Below are 21,803 nucleotides of genomic sequence, written 5' to 3'. Positions count from 1 at the left end.
TTGCAACAGCCAGATGCACTTTGTATGGGATGCATAGATGTATATATATAAACACAATTTTTAAGTATGTGTATAAACATAAATTTCAATAAGGCATGACGATGGTAGGCATTAACTTATTCCAACTTGAAGATTATTCAGGCAATTTCAAAAGTCAGAAGCAAGTTAAGGGAATCAATAGATGATAGATATATCATGAAAGCCATGACCATGAATAACAGCCGATAGAAGTGTTTTACCAAAGTCTCACATTGGTTAAGAGAGAAAAGTAGGGAAAGAGAGTTGGTTATAAAAAGAGAGGCTGGTGAATGGACAAGTCATACCTTTCTCGGCCTTTTGGCTAAGATCAAGTATAGTATCTGTTCTTATCAGTTTAATATTTGATACGTGGGCCAATGGCCCACATGGTATTAAATGAATTTTTTTTAGGGGAGAGGGTGCCACAGTAGCTTGCTGCTGGCCTCTCGTGGGTCGCCTTGTTGTTGCACTATAGACTTGGCCTGGCCCACCCCACCAAATCTTAGTTTAAAATTAAATGTGCATGGTCTTTGGGCCTAATAATCCTAGCCCAAACGAACGGCAAAGAGTTACTTTCAATTGTTAACAAGAAATTGCATTTTCAATATTTGAGAATTCAAGCAAATGAACAGAAATTTAAGCATCAATGAACACAGCTATCTATTAGCACAGCTATAAAAGGTAATAGAAGAGAAAGCATACTAAGTTCACAATAACATTTTGAAGGCACCATTGTCACTTGCCAGCTAAGATAATCAAAGGTACAAAGCAAATGCATTTTACATCTTTATTAAGAAGCACATATCGCACTGTAATGTGCTAAAAAATATATTTCTGCTAAGTTGCAAACTGAAACCATTTTACATCCAATCAAGAGCACACATATGCACATTTCCAGCAAAAGCATGGTCAATGAGACTGACACCCTATGCTGAAACAAGAAATGGGGACATCTATGAAATAATTCTTTATCCTATAAGATCTCAAACCTATCTATAAACTTTCTCTGCTATTTATGGAAGATGAATCTCCTTTTCCGAGAAGCATACAAAAACTCTAGCAGTGAAAAAAAGGAACCAAAGTACAGTCGGAATATGCTCCTTATGCTCAAACAAACAGGGTCAATTTGAGAAAGAAATTTAAGGGGACAAAGTGAATCAGATAGTATGTTTATAGTTCAGATACCGAATCAAATTGAGAAAATATTGTGTGTCCGGCCCCATGATTGGCCTCTGGTGTAGAAACTTGGACATGTACATAATGGTTTAGGAACACTGCATGGTAATTCAGTATCTGATGACATGATGGCGCAACCAGAGACTGTACATGACCATATGGAATGCATCATATTTGACTGGCGGGTTATTCCACTGGAAATGCTTCTGAACCTGATTCACAAGTCACACAATGAGGAAATAGAGGAATATGAATAATTAGACTTTCTGGAAACAAATTAAGATATAACTCGCTAGATCATTATGCATTTTGTAAGTAATCATGAAACTGGGAAGGTTCTAGTTGAGGCAAGAGGATTCCTTCCTACATTCTAAAGCAGTTCATCAAGATCGCTGTTTGTGCAACGATGAACTTCACGCAAATCCAGGTCTGAAGTGCCATTGGCGCCTCGACATGGACCTGACACAAGGCTATGGGTGCTGAAGTGAGCCCCATAAGGGGATTTTTTTATTTTAAAAAATATATATGATGTGTATGTGTGTGATGCGGAATATAAAAGAACATAGAAAGCGATTCTTGATAGATTGATGGGAAAAATAAATGGTAAAAGTTATCATGATATGCTGTTAGTGAATTCCAACCTACTCTCTTGTTGGATGGAAGGTTGTGATGTCAGCCTCTCAACCCAATGACAGAGAGCACAAGAGCTCACTGAGAATGGACTCGTGATTGAGTCGCTCAAAAAGTTTGGTGGTAAAAAAGGAAATGCTATAAAATTTGGCAAAAAATTTGTTTTGAAATATACAAGTACTTAAAATAAAGTTAACAAGGTAGTAGTAACTGAAGATGGAGAGAAGAATTTGCAGAAGCTTGTTAAGGGAGAAAAAAACTAAATATTCCAGTCATAGTAAATGCATTCGGGGTGAGGATCTGAGATGATGAAACTAAACGAAGGCAAAAAATAATTAATTTGAAATATCGTTTGAATGAAAAAGAAAAGGACTTTCAGATCATATGGTATTTCTGCCAATGCTTGGAACTTACTTAACAAAATTGTTTTTTAAGATCATAACAACTAAAACATTGCTTGTCGAGTGATAAATAAAAAAAGCATTTAGTAGCTATATGTAGAAACAAGAGGACATTTAAAGTTGCACAAATTATCACATTATTTATTAATTAATGAGTCCGGCTACAGATGTTTCGAGAGTGATTGGATAACAACTAAAACTTTAAACAATGGTGTCAAAAAATCTATTTAGATTTATTAATTAATGAGTCCGGCTACAGATGTTTCGAGAGTGATTGGATAACAACTAAAACTTTAAACAATGGTGTCAAAAAATCTATTTAGATTTATATCGTGGAGGTCACATTTGAAGTATCTACTTATTGAGAAGCTGTAGACAAAAGAAAAAAACATATGTCCATATGATTTTCTATATATTATAATGCTTATGCACCCAAATAAAATGCAATAAATTATAGTAAATGCATACAAGTGAAGGATACTTTATAATAGAATGTTATTATAGAAAGAAAAACACAAGGGAAACAAATAAATTTCAAACATAGTAGATTTTGTAGAGGCATATTCAAATAGATCTAACAAATCTCATTTTTTCTTTCACTTGAGGGACGAGCATTTCCATGATGTATAAATTTGCTGATTATTTTAAAACAATTCTAAAAGACAAATATACTGACACACTCATGCCTCCAGTAGGCTTGAATCCTCAGCCTTCGCAAAGGACCAAGTTCAATCATATTATAAAGGACCAAGTTCAAACATGTCGCAGAATTGAAATTGAATAGAGCAGGATAGTGAAACTGGACTCATATTGTCATTCTAATAGCTGGAACAAGACTTGATTGAGTTGTAGATGTAAGGTTCAATCATATTATAAAGGACCAAGTTCAAACATGTCGCAGAATTGAAATTGAATAGAGCAGGATAGTGAAACTGGACTCATATTGTCATTCTAATAGCTGGAACAAGACTTGATTGAGTTGTAGATGTAAGGTTCAATCATATTATAAAGGACCAAGTTCAAACATGTCACTGAATACCATCTCCTATATCACGCATATTCTGGGAAAGCCACTCTGTGTCTTCTTTATCATACATACTCGTCCTTTGTTACCTTGAATCAAAAGAGTTTATGCAATTCTTTTATAATGCATGAAATATAATTACGTTATTTGTCTAACTTGTGAACATTGACAGCACAACGGATTCTCACTCTTAAAGAGCCCTATAGTCCCAAAGGAAAATGAAAAAGCTACATGTATGACAAATCAAAATTTTCAGAAATCCAATAAACCTTGTTGACGGTATCAACTGATAGCTTCCTGTTATAGGTAAAAGATCTTTTACCTTGACTAAGTTGTTGTGCAATGCAATGAATTCTGAATCTGGTATGCCTTTCAGAATGTCCTTAAGCTGGTAAACATCACGCTCATTTAGTACCACAGAAAATTTCCGCCAGTCAATGATGTCATTGAAAGGCAAGTCGTAATAATTTGACAAGATTACTGCAAACAAGCACAAAACTGCTTAGAAAAATCAATTAGAGGACAATCTCTGTGGACAAAACAAGAAAAGAAAATGGACCCCACACTAAAAGAGAAAGTATTTAGCCTTCATATAAGAGGCTTCATATAACTCATGAATCATGATATGCAAATACATTCCATATAAGAAGTGGGAATTTATTTTCGTTTTACCAGGAACGCATCCATAATGGATAGAGTCTGCTAAACGAACACTATTGACCTTGAAACCACCTGGACATATGCAGAACTTAGAGGTATAAAAAATCTTCTTATATACCAACTGTCCAGCTGTTCCATTTACTATGTTGCTATTGATACGAAGTTCTGTTTCATTCTTCCATAAATCAACTAGTGTCTCTCTTACTTTTGAATTGCGAAGACCTGCCCAGAAACCAAGTGTTCTCCTGCACAAATATGCTATCTGAATCAGTAAAAATTCTTAGTTATTATTGTTTCCACTAACATGATATTAAATTCCATATTTCTGTTATAGGCATATAATTAACTACTATAATCTCAAACAAGTAACAAGCTAAACCAAAAAAAAGTCACTTAAACTAATTTCCCCACGAAGCAAACAATGGAGAATAAAGGCCTAGTAAACATCATAGAGAACATAATTCTTGCACGAGCCTCTCACCAACAAAGAGCTGATGATGTATCCACAGCTTGCTAAAGCCTGAGTGAAAATATTATTTTTATATACTAACTTAGCTCTAACAAAAATCCTACAGGGTAAAAAGTACCACCTAAACTCACATGCTTCTCAGGCAAGTTTACTAATATACTAGTAATAAGGTTTGTATGATTGTGTGAGAATTCGTGCAGTGAGGTTACAATAAAACTTAAATAGAAAGAATAAGAATAGAAAATGTACAGTGAAATTTCATTGTAAACTTAGGAATATCTAAAAAGAAGCTACCTTACTGCAGTAGAAGATGTCAACAGGCAATTAGCAACATATAATTATTTAACTCAGGTACAAGGTTCAAGAACAGCAGCTCGGAGAAGCTCACAGATTACTGAAAACCTAATCTTATTCTGGTTTTGAGTCTAGAATTCTAAAGAAACCAAAATCTAGAACAAGGTTTTCAAAAAGGTACCATGTTATAGTTCAATACTTTGCAGCAGCAGGAAATTAGCAAATCATTCTAATTACGCAAGCATTTTCAGAGCATTTTTGGACTTAATAAATTTGCTGAAGGAGATTATACAGGAACTAAATGCATACAAAAGAGTAGAAGCAAAACACCTAAAAGAGGTTGGGGACCAACCAATATCCAATTATATATTGCAAAACTAAAACGAAGGGAAAAATACTAAATATATTGGAAACAAAAATTCAATACTAAAGCTTTTTTCAGCTTCAGCTTCATTAAAAGGAATGTGCAAAAAATTGATGCAATTCCAACGCATGTCCCACAAATTTGGCCAACTGGGGATGCAGACTAGATATAGGCCTAACCCCTAGCATTATATGCCAAATTGGGTGCCCTCATATTTAAACCTATGTTCTCACTCTTAACAGGTGAAATTTTTACCACAACACCAAACAATTGTTCCTCAAAATGAATACAGAAACTAATTGTACCAAATGACATTACCGGTTCTCTTTGTCATTTCCTCCAGCTCGTAGAGTAAATGGCTGCATTACATGAGGAAGAGCAACATCCTTGTGTGGGACGAACCCACCATCATAACTTGCTGAACACACAACTCGAATTGAATTCTTTTCCAGAAGTTTATGTCCTTTAGTTGCCCTCACACCAACATCATGGCAAGTAACAAAAAAATGATCAGCACCCAAGGTTCTATTCCAGTAAGGGTATTTGGAGGTTAAGTTCTGGACGTAGTTCTGAACAATAATAGCCATATTCTCATGGGATACTCCCTGCATAGAACAAGATGTTCATGACACAGATTAGAGATAAAGAGAGAGATCAGCACATAGGGTTCCAACTCCAGTAAAGGTACTCAGAGCAAATCTCCTGACGTAGTTCTTGGCGAAAATAGCCTTATTCTCATCAGATGCTCCAACAAACAGTTAGATGTCAATCCAACACATACTATATACACACACACAGATAATTCCAAACGGATGGTTGAAGATTCAAATCCCAAAAGGGGCAAGTGGGTGTGTGACTTACCTACCAAAAATTTAAATACAGCATACACAATAAATCAATCTTTAAACAGTAAGATGTAAATCTCACACATTTTATAAATACACACACAATTCAAAATGGAAGGTTGAGGATTCGAATCCAAAGGGGCAAAAGAATACAACATCCACAATAAATCAATCAAACAGGCAAAAAGTTCTTAAAAATTGAGCCAGCATCAACATTAAAGAATAAACCCTACAACAAAAATCTATTCCTGAAACACATTTCATCAAGCAGAAGCCAAGAGAAACCAACAAAATAGAAATAACTAGGTGAGAATTTATACCTTTCCTCGCATCTTGTGGCAAGAAATCGGTACAAAGAACAAATGAGCGCGATCAGGATCGTCGGTCCGAAACCGGCTATCTCGAATATTCTGAAAGAAATACCCTTCGCTCGCGTACTTCCCACTAAGCTTTCTTGGCGTTTGGTAATACGTATTGGGATCTCCTTCTGGATATATATAAACCTTGAAATTCTTTTCCATTTCCGCGTAATTGAGACGGAAAACCTCCGACGAGTGGTAGATTTCCAGAAGCTCTTCGGAATATGTATTCGGATCTCTGTTAAACGCACTTTCAGGGTCCTTCACAGATGAAATTTCACATGAAACTGTTAGGAATCTGGTAATTCGAAAGATGAGAAACGAGATAAAGTGAGAGAAAGTGGAAGAAAATAAGAGAATACCTCTCGAGAGTTCACAATAATTTTTGACGGAAAGCCTGAGTAGTTCAAGATGGCGGTGATCAAGATAAGTATGACAAGAAAGATACAGAGAAGGCGATGGAACGAGAACGGAGGGAAGTGAAAGGTGAGGTGATTGAAAGGTCCCGCCATTGTGAGATGGTTTTCCGGCTGGAGCGAGAAAGAAGTTTCCCCAGAAAATTTTGGAAGTAAGAAAGTTGTGGAGCTGAGGAAGAAACAGGTTTTGAGTACTGAGGCTGGTAGAGGAGGGAAATTTATAAGAAGTGAAAGAAGCGGGAAATAAAAACTGCCTTTTCTTTTTCTGTTTAGTTTCATCTTCCTCTTCTTTTTCTTTTTTTCTTTTTCTGTTTTTATGATAACCATTCTTTTTTCTTTTTTTTTTTACTGAAATTTATTTGGAAAATTTCTAGTCTCAAAGTCTTGGTACAGAAATAAGTTTGACGGTGAATCACGAAATTTTGATTTTCTCTCTAAAATGATTCACACTCTTGATCCTAGCAAATTATACACACTCACTTGTTTGTTTATTCCGGAATTTAAAATCTTCGCTTTTTACTTTGACATGACATAAAATATAAATAAACTACAATATTTGTTGCTCTTAACATGTTATACACTTATATTATATTGTGTTTAGAAGTACCAAATCAACATATTGAATTTAAAATCGATAAAATATGGATAAAATTTTAAATTAAATTTTTTTTAATCTCAAATTCAAGATACAAAATTGGTGCTCCTACCCTTGCCATTAGCACTTTTATTTAGTTTGGACTAGTAGAGAACCCATTGGGCTTTTCGTTGTAAGGAGAGTGATACTGAATGGGAAGTTTGGCCCACTTGGTTATCTACTCTCTCAGCTCATTACATCTTTGTGCTTACTCCTATGATGTTATAGAATTTGACGGTTTGATAAAGTGTGCTACGAGTAACCCTCATGCCATCATATGAACACAGAAATTCATATGCTTAATTAGCTGACATTTTTTTGAAGAACAACGTTACTCCCCGTGCTAAGCGCTAGACCAGTGAACAAGAATATAAAATATTTTTCAAATTTTTTTTTTGTTTTTTTCATTTTATAAAATTTTTTTCAAATTTTTTTTTTGTTTTTTTCATTTTCTAGTGTTTGATTATGGTAAAATATTTACAAATAAAAAAATATTAAAACCTAACAAAAATAACTTACCAATCAATTTCCGACAAGTTACCCAATATACTCAATCTCGACCTTTTGACAAACATTAAAAAATAAAAAATTTTAAAAATATTTACCTCAAAGAAAAATCTTATGTTGTAATTCCTGCCCCCAACCAATTAAGTTGATAAACATGCATCCCGCTTGAAACTTGTCCAAGAGTAAATACACATTTGGTACTCAACTCAGATGTTAAAATTCAGGTGTTTTAAGTTTTAACCAGAGCCACTATAAACACAAATATCATTTTTTGGGCCAAAACAAAGACGAGCATAATTGGTAATGGCAGTTATTAAAAAATACTAGTCAAAGACCAATAAACACAATACTCAATTGGGTAAAATTACAAAAGCTTCCCAAATATATGCATACTATAACGCTACCCTTCACATCCAGCTTATCCCAGAAATTACAATCCCCCCCTATATAACGCAACATTGAGTAATTGAAAAACATCACCACTCTGCAACTACTGCGGTTCATCTTATAGGAGGATTATAGAACAACGCATTCCTAACTAATTAAAAGGGACAAACGGAAATATGTGTTGCTCAACATAATGAGAAAAAAGAATATTAATTTCCATTGGACCAAATCCAGATGTCTTCCGAAAATGTCGGATAGAGAGTAATTAAATGAATACCTTGATAGACTTGATCATATGCATTCGTTCAAACAAGTTACAGATTAATCAACTGTGGGATAGAGCCCCAGAAAATTGCGTCCATTTCCGTTGGAATCTGCATTAGCATACAGTGCCGGCTGTAGCTCCCCAGAGTGACCCCCAGAGTGAGACGACTTGCGGGACTTCGGCTTCTTAGGAGAAGCTGTGTAGGACTCAGTTGAACTACTGCTTGTAGAATACATGGATGAAGTTGGGAGCCCGTGGATCTTTGGTAAGCCCGTTGGATCAGCAGTCAAGCTGTAACCCCTTTCGACCGTCTCGGCGTCAAGTGGTAGTTCATCCAATGTCTACAAGAGTAAGAGAATTTGATCAAATTGACCATAAAATATTGCAGAAGCTTTTACGCATTGAGTGCTTAAAAATTGCCATTGAGCAGCAGCTTATGAAATTAGTAATTTGTACAACTTCAATAGTTAAGAGCAAATATCCTCGAGAAGAGCGGAGTTCAAGAAGGGAGGATAAAGACTATTCCATCATGCAAATTGACTATGAGATGCAGGAAGTCGATCGCACACAGATACATGCCTTATATAACTTATATATACACCCTCACGCGCGCGCACGCACACTCACACACACACATATATATAAATATATTATACTTCCACTACATTACGTTAGCTGATTTACACAAGCCACGAGTGAATACTGGCTAAGCAGCTCATCCAACTTCCCACTACTCCCACTTCATGCAAAAGGTCACGTGCTGACCAGATCAACATATTGGCATTGAAAATGACAAAAGATATCTTCTGATAAAAACAAGGAATCAAGAAGAACCCACCCTGAAAGCCTGTTGAAAAACACGAAGTGCTTCTCTAGTACGCTTTCTCTTCATCGCCACCTCATCGGGTTCCTGCAACATCTCTTCAAACAGGTTGTCTCTGTTCCAGCAAAAGATGAAAACACAAGCATCATAATCATTTTGCATAACAAATATCTAGCAAAATCAGTGTACTTGAGCTGAGCTGCTCAAATACTCAATAGCCAAAAGAATAGAAAAAAGTCTACAGTCCAATATTTAAAGGAAAAAAATAGTCATAAAATAGAATGATATCAAGCAATCAATCACTCCTCTTTGTTACCTGTAAAGCTTTTTAATAAAGACATTATGCAGATCTCGTTTTGTATGGTTTACCTGGTAATGCATAAAAAAGATTGACAAAAAGCAATCAGAATTCATAAAATGCTCAGTTTACAATGTTCAGATGTTGCACTGATTTAGAAAACAAACAGCGTTGCAATATATTATTGTGATTTATAGAACAAAAGCAGGGATAACCTTCATACCAGACGAACAAAAGAAAATCTTTCCAAAACCAAAAAACAAAAACAAAAGAATGAGAGCAGGTCAGCTAGGAACTCTAATCTTGATTTGGTTTTGTATTTTAAGATGTGAAGTATAGTTGGATGCAATGTGTTTATCAGTAAGGGGTGGCAATTTTACTGCATTGACGGTCCTCACCATTATTGAGACAAGTAGGGTGTTCTAATCAAATAGGGACGGGTTTGGAAATTCTTATCTTCATTCTTCTTCACGATCTTTTATATTTTTCTATCTAAAAAATTAGAAAATTCACACATATAACTATAAAATATTTGTTTATACTAATGTTTTTTTCCCGTTAAAACATCTTGATTTTGTCTACTATGGTTTTTTCCAAAATCATGCATGGTGCTCCTGAATCCATTCTGATTTTGAAACCAAGCAGAGTGAGGCTGATATGGGAAGGAGTTTTCTTTCACGAGATGGGTTGGGATAGGATGCTCCATCCCAAACACTCCCCGTATACCAGGCTTAGATTAAATTTTCCTAAAAAAAGACAGTAGTTGATAATATAAAATGTAAAAATGATAACTCATTCATTACATGAATAAATAATTAATGGGTTAAGTGCGGAAAACACCCCTCAACTATGCTTACAATGCATATCATACCCTCATGTGCACAAAACACCCCCAAAGTATCAAATTGTACAAAAATGTCCTACCACCGCGTCTAATTGAGGCCAATTGTCCAAAGCAATGCTGAAGCCTATGTCAACCAATTGCTAGTCCTATTATGAGGTCAAACACAGATTTTTAAACCCAATGCAACAAACAAGTTTGTTTTAGATGGAACTCAGGCAATTCTATTTTACCATTATATTACTCCAGGGTAAAAGCGAACAAGAAAAAAACATAAGTTCCAAGTCTGTTGATATATAACAATTACCAGGAAGTGCATAATTGCTTTAGGAACAGCATCCTCAATGTTCTTCCTAACAATATCATAATACGACCTCAACAGCAGTTTTGTGACTTGAATTTCAATAGCCTCCTGGTCCGAATGAGTTTCTGAAGGCCTCAAGACAGATGGGGGCTTTAAGAAACAAGAAACATACATTCGTTACGAGGGCAAGTAGATAAATCAAACAAAATCTATGCAAATTATAACTTTTCAAATATATAAGCAAATTCAAGGTAAGCTCAATAGGTCAGTCAGTCCAGTCTGGACATCTTATGCACAAACCTCTCTCAAATGGATCATAGAGAAGGCATGCTCCATACTCTGAATAGGTTCACTAAACAACTTGCTTGTCGAGGCCTCTCTGATAGACATACGATTGTCGGACCCACCAAAAATTGATGAAATTCCCCAACTTGAACTAGTTGTGCTTCCTGAAAAATCATCAGAACAAAATTAGGGTCTTCCATAATTATTACGAAGCTGGTCACTTGTTACAAGAACGGTGATTAGGGATAGTCAGTGCTACAGAAAGTTCAGAAACAGCAAGAGAGTTCACAAAATTTATAGTAATTGACTGCCTTCTTGCAAATGATGTTGCAGAGGATTAAACTATAACTAGCGTTTTCAGGTTCATTATTTTCTCCAGTTGGCAATTCCAGACATTTTTCCAATAATGCCAAAGGTTAAGTCTAGTCTCTACTCTTCCCCTACCAGCATCCCGGGTAGGTGGAACAAACATTTAATAACAACTCAAGGAAGTTCTTAACAGTACTCAAAATGACATCAGATAATATCCAACAGTTTACCAGAAGATGTGGTTTTCTCGACATCCGCAACAGGCCGAACTCCCTATTAATGATACAATAAAGCCATAATGAGAATAATTAGACAATCTGAACAGTATTGAATAACGCAAAAGTTCAATACTCCTAACAAAATATTGGGAGTGATGGCCCTAGAAAGTGAAATAATGTTAGTGCAAGTTATACAAGAAAAACATTGTGCCTGGTAATGTAAGAAACATAAATGAATCAGCTTCACCTGCTCAGAAACAAATCCATTTGCTTGTCTGGCAAGAATAGCTCTGGATTTAAGACTTCTTTCAGATGTCGGTTGTTTTTCTGGATCTACTGCATCCTAATTGGAGAAATGCAAACCAAAATTATCAAAATTAATGATAAAGAAAACAAAAAAGAATGATAAAGAAAACAAAGGCAGGTACAAATGCAAAACACTCGGTATGCCAACGACTCAATACTCAATAGACACACCTTTTGCCTAGGAAGGGCTACAGGTATTCTAGAGGACTTGACTTGTTGCAATGCCAGCTCTACAGCTCTACTCCCACCAATGAAATTCGGGTGTGAAGTGTTTATGTAGTCCATCTACAAAACAAATTTACAGATATTACAGTAATTTAAGAAATGGCCGACAAAACAAGCACATATGCATTACCCATAAATGCCAAAAGAGTTCTATATTCAACAAAAACACACAGAAAGATTGGAAAATCATCGTCCATATCCACAACTTATCTTGGAAAATTGATCAGATGTCAAAATCAATGAGATAGATATAAAAGACTCAGGTATATACAAAAGTCCCAAAATCGATTTACTTCATTTATGGAAGAAAAAAAAATTATAAAAGGATCAAAACAAAGCTGCATATCATTATGAAATATCACCATATTTACAGTTGTACACAAAGGAGTGTAAAATTGCCATGAAAGGACAAAAGCTACACATAAGTTATTCTCAGCCAGTCTATGTGCAGCCCCAAATAAGACCAAACTGTGCATGATAGGGTTTATGGTGGGGCTTCGCATATAATCAATCTAGGATTCATTTTAATTAAGAAATAATTATTACATTTGAAACTTGTTTGGCTCAGACAAGATCAGTACAGTTTTTGTGAGGGGACGTGCAAATATTTATACAACACCAACTAGATATTGTCATTAATTGCATCCAAGACAACAAAAAGCACTTTAAGAAACATAGTCAACAACTAAAAGAGAATATAATACTTCTGCAAATAAGGATAGATGGAACAACACAAAAGATGCCACAACTGGAATCCTAGGAATGGATCCAATCATTTATCTAGAAAAGTCAAGTAGCAGTAATGATGATAAGACATAAGTGACAAGAGTTCATTCAGTAGGAACAGGAAGGCCAGAAAGGACATGGTTTACAAGAAATATAAATCCTATGTCTTCTGAAGTCCATGATTTCTACAAAGCTGTAATGGCAACAGAGAACTTGTAGCATACAAAATAATTTCTTGGGTTAAGAAATTGTCGACTCCATCACAATGTATATCCAAAGCACGAAAAGTAGTTTCCAGATTTATTAATACTTTTAAGAGGATCTAAAGAGTAAACCCCATAATTACTTATCAAGTACCTACAATCTTAATAAATCTCGGATAGCAAGAATCAAGAGCTAACAGGAAAAATAACCACACAACGAAAAGAAAAAAAAAAAAAGAGAGAGAGAGAGAGAGAGAGAGAACTAGTAGAATAAAACTTGAAACATCCAAATTTCAGCATACCTCCATTTCAATAATGTGTCCAATCATAGTTTCTGAAGGTTCAAGGCCTTCTCGCAAGAAGTTTCCTATAACCTCATCCATGCGCTTTCTAAGAACAGGAAATCTTCGCAGTTCATTTACCATACAGTGATGGCTCATCTAAAACACCACGCCAATTAGTCAAGGTGCAATGATAATGATTTATATCAAAGAAACATATCAATTAAAAAATTCCCTACCTTCATTAACTCGTCATAAATGAACCTAGCACATTGAAGGCTTGGGTCTAACAATCGAGCTATTTGCCTCCGAACAAGAACTTCGAAAGGAATCTATATATTAGAAGATAAAAATAAAATCATGAGTGTTAAGGTCAGAAAAAAAAAAAAAAAAAAAAAACAAGTGGAAGAGAAGTTCAAAAAATTTCCCCAAAAACATTCTTAACGACAATAAAAGATAAGCACTGAAAAACCTACTTCTGGTACAAATAAGGCAGATCTAGGGCCAGTTGCATTCTGAATGGCAGTTCGAATGTCATCATCAGTTAAGTCCTCACAGGGGTCCACCTCCTGCAAGAAAAACTGACTCTTGTCAAATTTTAAAAAATCATAGCAGTTTAAAGTTTAGTATTGCATTCCATTTTTTATTTCAATATTGATGGCAATCACATAAATTAGCTCATCTTTAATGTTTATGGGACAAACTATCAGGAGACTTGTAAAAGAAATTTCAACTTCTAATTCTAGAAAGAAAATAAAACCATTGATCATTAACCCGTTTTCCTTTACCATTATGATGCATTTGATTAGTGCAAAGACATGGTAGAAAGATAAAAGAGTTTCTTCTTACAATCATTAAGTTTGGTGGTGGTTGTAAAATTTTAAGTTCCCCCAACTCAGCTACCAACAGAACATTACCATCTAAGATAACTAAATGAGGCAGCCATTGATGGAAGGGAGCAAAAAATGGCACACAAAACAAAGAATACCTAAGCATATTATTTGCATTGTAGCTTGAAGATATTATTTGCATTCTAACTAGGTGAGAAAAAAGTAACAAACTAAAAAAAAAAAAAAAATTTACTAGAATAAATAACTGTAATCTAGAATAACAGAAGACATATCCAATGAAAATTTGTGTCAACATCACACCTCCAAACTCTTCACGAATATTGACTGGAATATATAATGGATTCTCGCTCCACCAGACAGCTCAGATGTTGACATTTCTTCATTTTTTCCCTCAATCATTGAAGAGAATGCTGTTCCAAACAAGTAATTAACAATACTATCAATAACCTTCAGCATTGACAGGAATAATGGTCCTACCAAGAAGTTTATTTCATGTCCCAAGGAAGTGCAAAAGACGATAGAAAGAAACCAAAGCAACATTTACCTTCAGAGTATTTCGAGAGTATGTTCAGAAGAAGAGCTCCCTGACCTGCCTATTGGTTAAAAAAGAAAAAGATTAGAAACGGCACAAGTACAAATATAATAAGAAAACGTTAGCCCGAACAGCCCAACAATCAATGCTTAGTTTCAACGGAACATGGAATTGCACTGCAGAACCAGAAAGAAGTTACCAACATTGTGTGAGAGAAATTATTTAACCTCAAAGAAAACAGAGAACTATACCACTAGAAATCGGTATTATAAATGTAAAACTGCCTATCACCACAGGAGAAATAAAGCAACTTGATGAGTTACTATTCTGCCTACGTTAGGCAACACAATAACCCTGACATTTTTCATTTACCTAGATGCATGGGGCAAAATCCATGACCATATGACTGGAAACAATCTGCCATTTAATCTAGCAATGTCCTCAAGCATATTGTAGAGAAATTTGACAAGTAAAATAGAACAAACCCTTGATTCTGTTATTTCTCCATAACTAGCATGCTCCTTGGCAACAGAAATCAGTGCATCACTTATGCGTTTCTTCAATTCTGGAAGTACATTCTTGATATGTTTAACCAGAATCTGCATATAACAAGGCACAAGTTATACAAAATCTATGGCCTTATAGAATCACTTAAGACTTATGAGAGGTTAGATAATCAAGAAATGCCAGAATGATCCAAGAGGATGTTAAAAGAACAATATTCAGTATGCACTGAGTGAAATATATGGTGAATTATATATGTATAGACTCTCTTTCCTTCTCTATCTCTCTGTCACACAGACACACACACACACAAAAACACAAACACAAAGAGAGAGTGTGTCTGTTGAATACGACAATCAAGAAAATGCATTATTAAAGCAGCATTGAAAACTGAGAATGTTTAACATTATACATCTACTTCTAAAAAGTAGAGTATATTGTGTAGAAATCATTGCAACTAAGTGTCATACTCTTTACCTGGTTCAATTTCTTTGCCAACTGGGGGATGCCACAACGATCTGCAAGATCACTATACACCTATGAAACAGCAAAAGACAGATGAACAACTTCATAATGAATAAGAGGCCAAGACATGAAGTATAATTTAAGGACATTATGGTCATACAGGACGACTGCGAAAGAACTTCTCCTCAGACAGAAGGGCATCTTTGATACTCCGGTTGAGCATGATATCCTGTTTAAGAATGATATCAACCAACCAGATCAGAAGCTTACAAACTTAAAAAAGTACATCTGCCAATTAATAATATAACTTGTTTGACTACAATTCGTCTTCAATCTATTGGTATGCACTGCCTAGTCCCATTTCATATCTGCCCGTTATTTTACCTAATATTTGGAATATAGAATCATTGAAAAATCAGAAAGAGGTAGAAAAATGGAAAATAACCCAAAAAAAAAAGGTAAAAGGTCTCTACAAGACAGGTGGTATACATTAAATCTGCCATAGTTCCTTTAAATTTTTCACCTTATTTTTTACTGCCAACCTCTTAGATAAGAGACTCTGTATATCTTTTTTTTTATGAGAAAACAATATTTATTTTAAATCCGGGAAACTATTGAAATCCCAAGCAAGTAGAACGAACTGCCACTTTATTTTCATTGTTCTTCTCACGTGCCAAATTAAATTGATTTCTGAATGACACATAAAAAATTAGTTTGCAAGCTCAGAACTTGGGACATATTAAACTTAGACCTACAAAAGGGCCAAAGCTAAACTTTTTCATATTCGCACAAATGGATGAGCTTGAGAAAAAGTGAATGACTGTATTGCACAACATTAATAGATTTTCCGTAACTTCAAAGATACTAATTACCTCCAATTCCTAGAGAACACCAGTTCAATAAAACTGTCATTTGATTTATGAAAATAATAATAATAAAAAACACACACCTAAAGGGCTCCCCCCACAACAAATGCAAGAAATTCTGAGGGAATTGCAACATGCTGTCAAAAGATGAAGTCCGAAGATTTTACAGATAAACTACCAAGAGCATGCTACGTTTTAAGTATTTTCAAGTTTCCTACAACATATGTCAGTTGGAAAAACACATTTTATAATTTGACAAAACAAAAGTTACTATTTTTCTCTTCTATAATCTTGACTAATATTTTTCTTTTCAAAGAAGTAAAATTAAGAAGATTAGCCTTCACTTTTTGGAACACCATCAAGTATCTGATATGACTGGAGAGAAAAGGATATTTTGTATTAGAGACTAGAAGTCCCTCCAAGTCCAATGAATACAATTCTCAGAAAAATCCATTGCATCCTTCACAACATCAATCCTGATCTCGAGGATATTTTCAAAAAAAAAATAATAATAATAATAAAATTAAAAAATTAAAAAAAGAAGAAGAAAGAAAAAAGAAAAAAATAAAGAGGTATTTGATGCAGTATATTGATAATATCAAGCACGACATATAAAGGACTTTTTTCAATGATGTCGGGCCATCACTCTCTTAGCCATCAAAGCAAAATTATTAGCCTCTTTTTAATGTATTATTGCTTTAAAAGTACTGTTGCAAACCTTACACAGATCAATACTGCACTACTCACATTTGGTAACTCAATTAATAACATAGTCATTTTGCATGTTTGCATCCTTCACAAAGCAACAAAAGATTCAATTGACACCTCAATTGCAATATCCTAGTGGAGTTATGCATCAACTGTTTTGGCACTAATGTACTGTAAGGTTAAAGATTAATACATGCCAAAACACAAGTAAACTCTGTCGAAGTTTAACATGTAACTAAAAGAGGCAATAAAATCTTTGACAAAGAATATTGATCCATTCATTGGCTGGTTAGTAGATTTTCATCATTGGGAGGATGATAAATCTTTGTGGATATATGATCATCTGTGCTTTCAAGTTTCAATAAAACCATAGTAAATGATGAAAATTGCCTCTTTTAGTTATAACCTTGAAGTGGATACATTATGCTAGATATTTTTCTATATATAGCAGTCATAGTAAATAAACAACATAATAATACCATGCATGTTTCAATGAAAAAAACCATCCAAGAAATAATGCCAAAAGACTACCACGAAAGAGCAGTCAATCATGAGGACTGTCTAATGATTACTGTCATTAGCTCTTCTTCTTTAAAATTTTCACAGTTTTGAGCACAAAATATACTGTACAAATCACACCATCGTGCTGCCCCTATTAAAATGGTCCTACTATATAAAAAATTTTTAAAAAATTAACATAATAAAAAAACAGACAAAAACACCTTAAAACAAAATCATAAAAGCTGATCGAAGATAGCAATTCAATTTGGTCAAATCATGTCAAAGGACAAAGAAGATAAAAAGCTTGACTAGGAATGTGCGACTTATTGTACATTAATTTTAATACAAAATTTTTATTGTAACTGTACTATCCTATTTCAAATGGTCGGGTACAAGTCTTCACATTTGCGTATGATCAGGATCAAAAGGCAGAGAGCTCACGCACCACGAATATTGTATTGAGGTCAACCTCATTATAGCATTTCTCACCATAAGATTGCTATACTCTAAAATAAACATTATAGAAGGCTTTAAACCAAGTTCTTAAAAATTATTACGAGAAACACCAAAAGAACATTTGCATCTTTCATTGTTCTGGACACACAGCTATTTTTTGCCTGGTGACTACTTGCAAGATTAATCACTCATAAAAAAATAAAAATAAAATAAATAAATAAATAAATTTAAAATTGAAAAAATAATAATAATAATAATAAAAGATACAAGATTAATCATGTCATTGGTTAAATAAAAGAAGGTACGACATCTAATAATATTAGATAGACTTTCTAAAGGAAAAGGCAGAGGAAGAACAAAGAAACACACGTGTGTACAAAAAGTAATTCAGAAAGAAATGTTTTCTTTTTCCATTATTTAGAGAAGTAAAAGTGGAGTGTAAATTCAAGTAAAGGAGTGAATATAATACAAGTTGTAAAAGGTCTATAAATAAGAAGGCATTAGGAAGAAAAAACTGAAAGTCACTTTGCTAACCTATCACCACAAAGTAAATTTTGAGTTATAACACAACTAGCTAAGTTTGCCATCCATGAAGTTACAAGATTACCTCCTGACTACGATTGACAATGCCTACATAACCAAGTCGAAGGGGAATCACTTTTCCGAGCAAAAAATTGCGGGCATCAGTTCCTCTATCCATAATATCCAGCTGAAGTAACAAACAGAATATGCTAAGCCATATAAAAATTGAACAATAATCAATCATTACAAACTACAAAGTCCTTCATATGGATGTTAAGTTGGTCATATATACAGCACCTTTGTGATTACACCAATGGTTCGGTTACCTGCCAACAACAAAACCCGTGAATGAGTTATAAAGAAAAATAGTGATCCCATCCTGCCTAGTGCCATGGATTGTTTTTTGGCTTTGTTAAACTGAATAAATCCATGACAACAAAATTATTGACAACAAAATTATTGACAGCAAAAGTTACCATCAGGATCAGCATTTCCAGCTATCTGAAGCGCATCTGAATTTGCTAAGTCCGAATTTGCTGGTGTAACAGCTAGTATTAAGCAGCTTGGTCGTTTAATATATGACATTATCATTGTCCGGATCCGTGCTTCAATATCAGATGGCTGGTCACCAACAGGAACCTTTGTTATACCCGGCAAGTCGACCAGTGTAATATCAAGAACGTTTGGTGAAAAAATCTTCAAACGTATCTGCTTGTCTGAAACACCTTTATTTCCTCCTGCTTCCCTTTCTGTCTCAGCCTAAGTCAACTGTGGATGATTAGGAAGGATAAAGAGAAAGTACTAAGCATATCTAAACTCTAAAGAAAATACCAAATTTTTAATGCTTGTAGGGAGCAAAATATTTCTTTGCTTGCGTATTATTAATTTTTTTAATAAGAAGCTTGACACAATTATCTCAAAAAAACTTATAGAACCTCAGAATAACCACAAATGAGTGTGTGTGGCTAGAGAAATGAAGAGAGCAAATCAATATTGTGTATGGATGTCGTAATAAAGGAGAGGCAATTGTTTGGACAAGGCATGGCTCATTTTCAATCAGGTTTGTATTGTAAACGCAAAAAATCATACAGTCCAAAGTTAGCTATTTGATGTTAGATTAAAAGTTCAGGACTTTGTTACATGTGGCATGTTTATCCATCCTTGATCCACCTAACATGACAGGGCACACGTATTAAAATTTTATGGACCACGTATACACAATTCACAATGCTGTTTCATGAAACAAAATAATCCTCATTCAACATCAAAATTTTATGGAAATTTGATTGGTTTATAAGCTTCCAACCTCCAACCCGCATGGCTGCATACAGTGAGTGTGGTAGGCTTGAAGATGCTATGCTGTATTTACAAGTTCTGACGTGCCTTGGTACTTTTACTGATTTGGGAATTTGAGGAACAAAATAAAGTAGCATGGTCCAACCAAAAGGATGGATAAAATGAAACATCAAGGGATATTATTGTTGAAAACTTATGACATTTTCTTTTCTTTTTTTTTTTCTTTTTTGCATTTCCAAAACAATGTTAAAGTGCATAAGAACCCCGCAGTACTGTGCTTGTAACTCCCTGATAGCACAAATGACCCTTAAAATATGAAAAATGTGAAAAGAAGGAGGTGTAACTGCAAATTGCTAATATACCCTTCACTGTCTCAGCCTATCAGGGGTCATACACAAAGTGTTCATTTTATAAGATAGTTATATGCACAATATCCATATTACAAATGGTATGAATGCACAATATCCACATTATATGGGGGTTTTGTGCAATCTTACCTTAACCGATATAGGTAATAGGGGATTATAATATTGCACGGAATTTTTTGCATGAAGAGGTGCAAATTACAATTACTTTCAAGAGATGAAGGTGCAATTTGCACAAAATATAGTAAAGAAAAGTTGAATATACCGTTTTACAAGAGGGTTTTTTTTGCACTTTATACATTCTAAAAACCAGAATTTTTTTAAAATAGTTTTCAAAAACACTCCAAACAAGTTTCTTTGGTGCCATTTTGATTTTTTCTGTTTTCACATCAGTTTTGTTTACCAATCTTGAGTTGGATCTGAATCAAATGCAAATTGTTTTCAATCAATGAGGAACCAAAGTCATAGTAGTAGCCTTTAATTATGTAGAGTTAAATGCTTAAAACTCACTCATAAAAAATATTAAAGCTATCTCAGTATTCTAATAACGAAGATGTAAATAATGGCAACATTCTCAGTAAGTCAGACACATAGATAAAACAATGAAAAGCAACCATATAATACCAAACATACCTTAATTTCCTCACGAATATCATTGAAATTGTAGAATCTTTTCCCCGGCAAGTGCAAGAATTCCCCGTACTCCTCGTCGTTGCCGTCCGGCTTCCGCTTCGTCTGCAACAGCTGAAGCACCAGCGGCCGCCGCGTACAGATGTCGGAACCCCTAGGCAAGAAGTCCCGGCCCACAAGGGCTTCGAGCACACTCGATTTCCCGCTGCTTTGGCTGCCGACAACGGCCACCTGAGGGAGCTCGAGCGTCGATGAGCTTCCGAGCTGTGCAAAGATGTCTTGTAGCTTGTTCACGATTGGGATCACAGAGTGGCCCAACGGAGCAGCATTAGAAGACGTAGAGGCCAATGGTTGAGACGAAGAGAGTGGCTCGTCGGCCATGACTCAGATCAAAGTCGATGTGTACGGTGTAGTGAAAGAAATCGGAGAGATTGGGGAATTAGGGGTTGCAGAAATCGGTGAAACCCTAGAGCGGTGACGGTGGAGGCGAGGGAGAGTTTAAAGTATTGAGAGAATGATGGAGCGCTTCTGCTACAGGCGGCCGGAGAAGAATCTCGATATATTTTGATAGGAGGGGTGTGGTTCCATTTTCGATTTTTGGTAAAATACGATGATTTAAATTAAATTGAGAATACGCATCATTTAGTAAAAGACTATCATACCCTACCCAGGACCCTTGTACAAATTTTTTGCTATAATACTCAATTTTATTTTTTCTTTTTTTTTTCTTTCGGGAAAAAAAATCATACCATCATCATCATTATTATTATTTATACTGTTGGAGATTCAATTTTTCTTTTTCTGTTTTTTGTAGTTGTGTTTTAGGAAGCTAATGTAAA

At 34.8% G+C, this 21,803-nt stretch overlaps 2 protein-coding genes and 1 non-coding gene across 3 annotated transcripts; 1 reads left to right on the top strand and 2 right to left on the bottom strand.

The window, feature by feature from the left end:
- Window positions 1-319: 319 nt before the first annotated feature.
- On the top strand, window positions 320-514 carry LOC132297621 (U2 spliceosomal RNA). The gene has a single exon (XR_009479321.1). It is a non-coding gene; the product is annotated as a U2 spliceosomal RNA (small nuclear RNA).
- Window positions 515-748: 234 nt separating this feature from the next.
- LOC132295821 (probable glycosyltransferase At5g03795) lies at window positions 749-6,752 on the bottom strand. Its single transcript, XM_059794094.1, has 6 exons — window positions 6,603-6,752; window positions 6,202-6,501; window positions 5,355-5,641; window positions 3,922-4,154; window positions 3,572-3,729; window positions 749-1,406 (listed from the first exon to the last, which is right to left on the bottom strand). The coding sequence occupies exons 1-6, from the start codon at window positions 6,750-6,752 to the stop codon at window positions 1,305-1,307; spliced, it is 1,230 nt and encodes a 409-aa protein (XP_059650077.1). The 3' UTR covers window positions 749-1,304.
- Window positions 6,753-8,378: 1,626 nt separating this feature from the next.
- Window positions 8,379-21,565, bottom strand: LOC132294223 (dynamin-related protein 3A-like). Its single transcript, XM_059792001.1, has 20 exons — window positions 20,968-21,565; window positions 19,150-19,432; window positions 18,971-18,999; window positions 18,759-18,860; window positions 15,781-15,849; window positions 15,633-15,692; window positions 15,137-15,250; window positions 14,664-14,712; window positions 14,420-14,529; window positions 13,745-13,837; window positions 13,508-13,600; window positions 13,290-13,427; window positions 12,005-12,118; window positions 11,775-11,870; window positions 11,540-11,582; window positions 11,016-11,164; window positions 10,719-10,865; window positions 9,589-9,641; window positions 9,288-9,387; window positions 8,379-8,790 (listed from the first exon to the last, which is right to left on the bottom strand). Exons 1-20 carry the CDS (start codon window positions 21,343-21,345, stop codon window positions 8,506-8,508), a joined length of 2,505 nt encoding a protein of 834 aa, XP_059647984.1. The 5' UTR covers window positions 21,346-21,565; the 3' UTR covers window positions 8,379-8,505.
- Between the last annotated feature and the right edge of the window lie 238 nt (window positions 21,566-21,803).

Source organism: Cornus florida, unplaced genomic scaffold (genome assembly GCF_030987335.1).
Source record: "Cornus florida cultivar Cherokee Brave unplaced genomic scaffold, ASM3098733v1 CherokeeBrave_3.0.0_Hap2_Chr02, whole genome shotgun sequence".
In the NCBI taxonomy this organism is placed as follows: Eukaryota; Viridiplantae; Streptophyta; class Magnoliopsida; order Cornales; family Cornaceae; genus Cornus; species Cornus florida.
The sequence above is the reverse complement of the archived record's forward strand: the minus strand, read 5'-3'. Positions and strand labels throughout refer to the sequence as shown.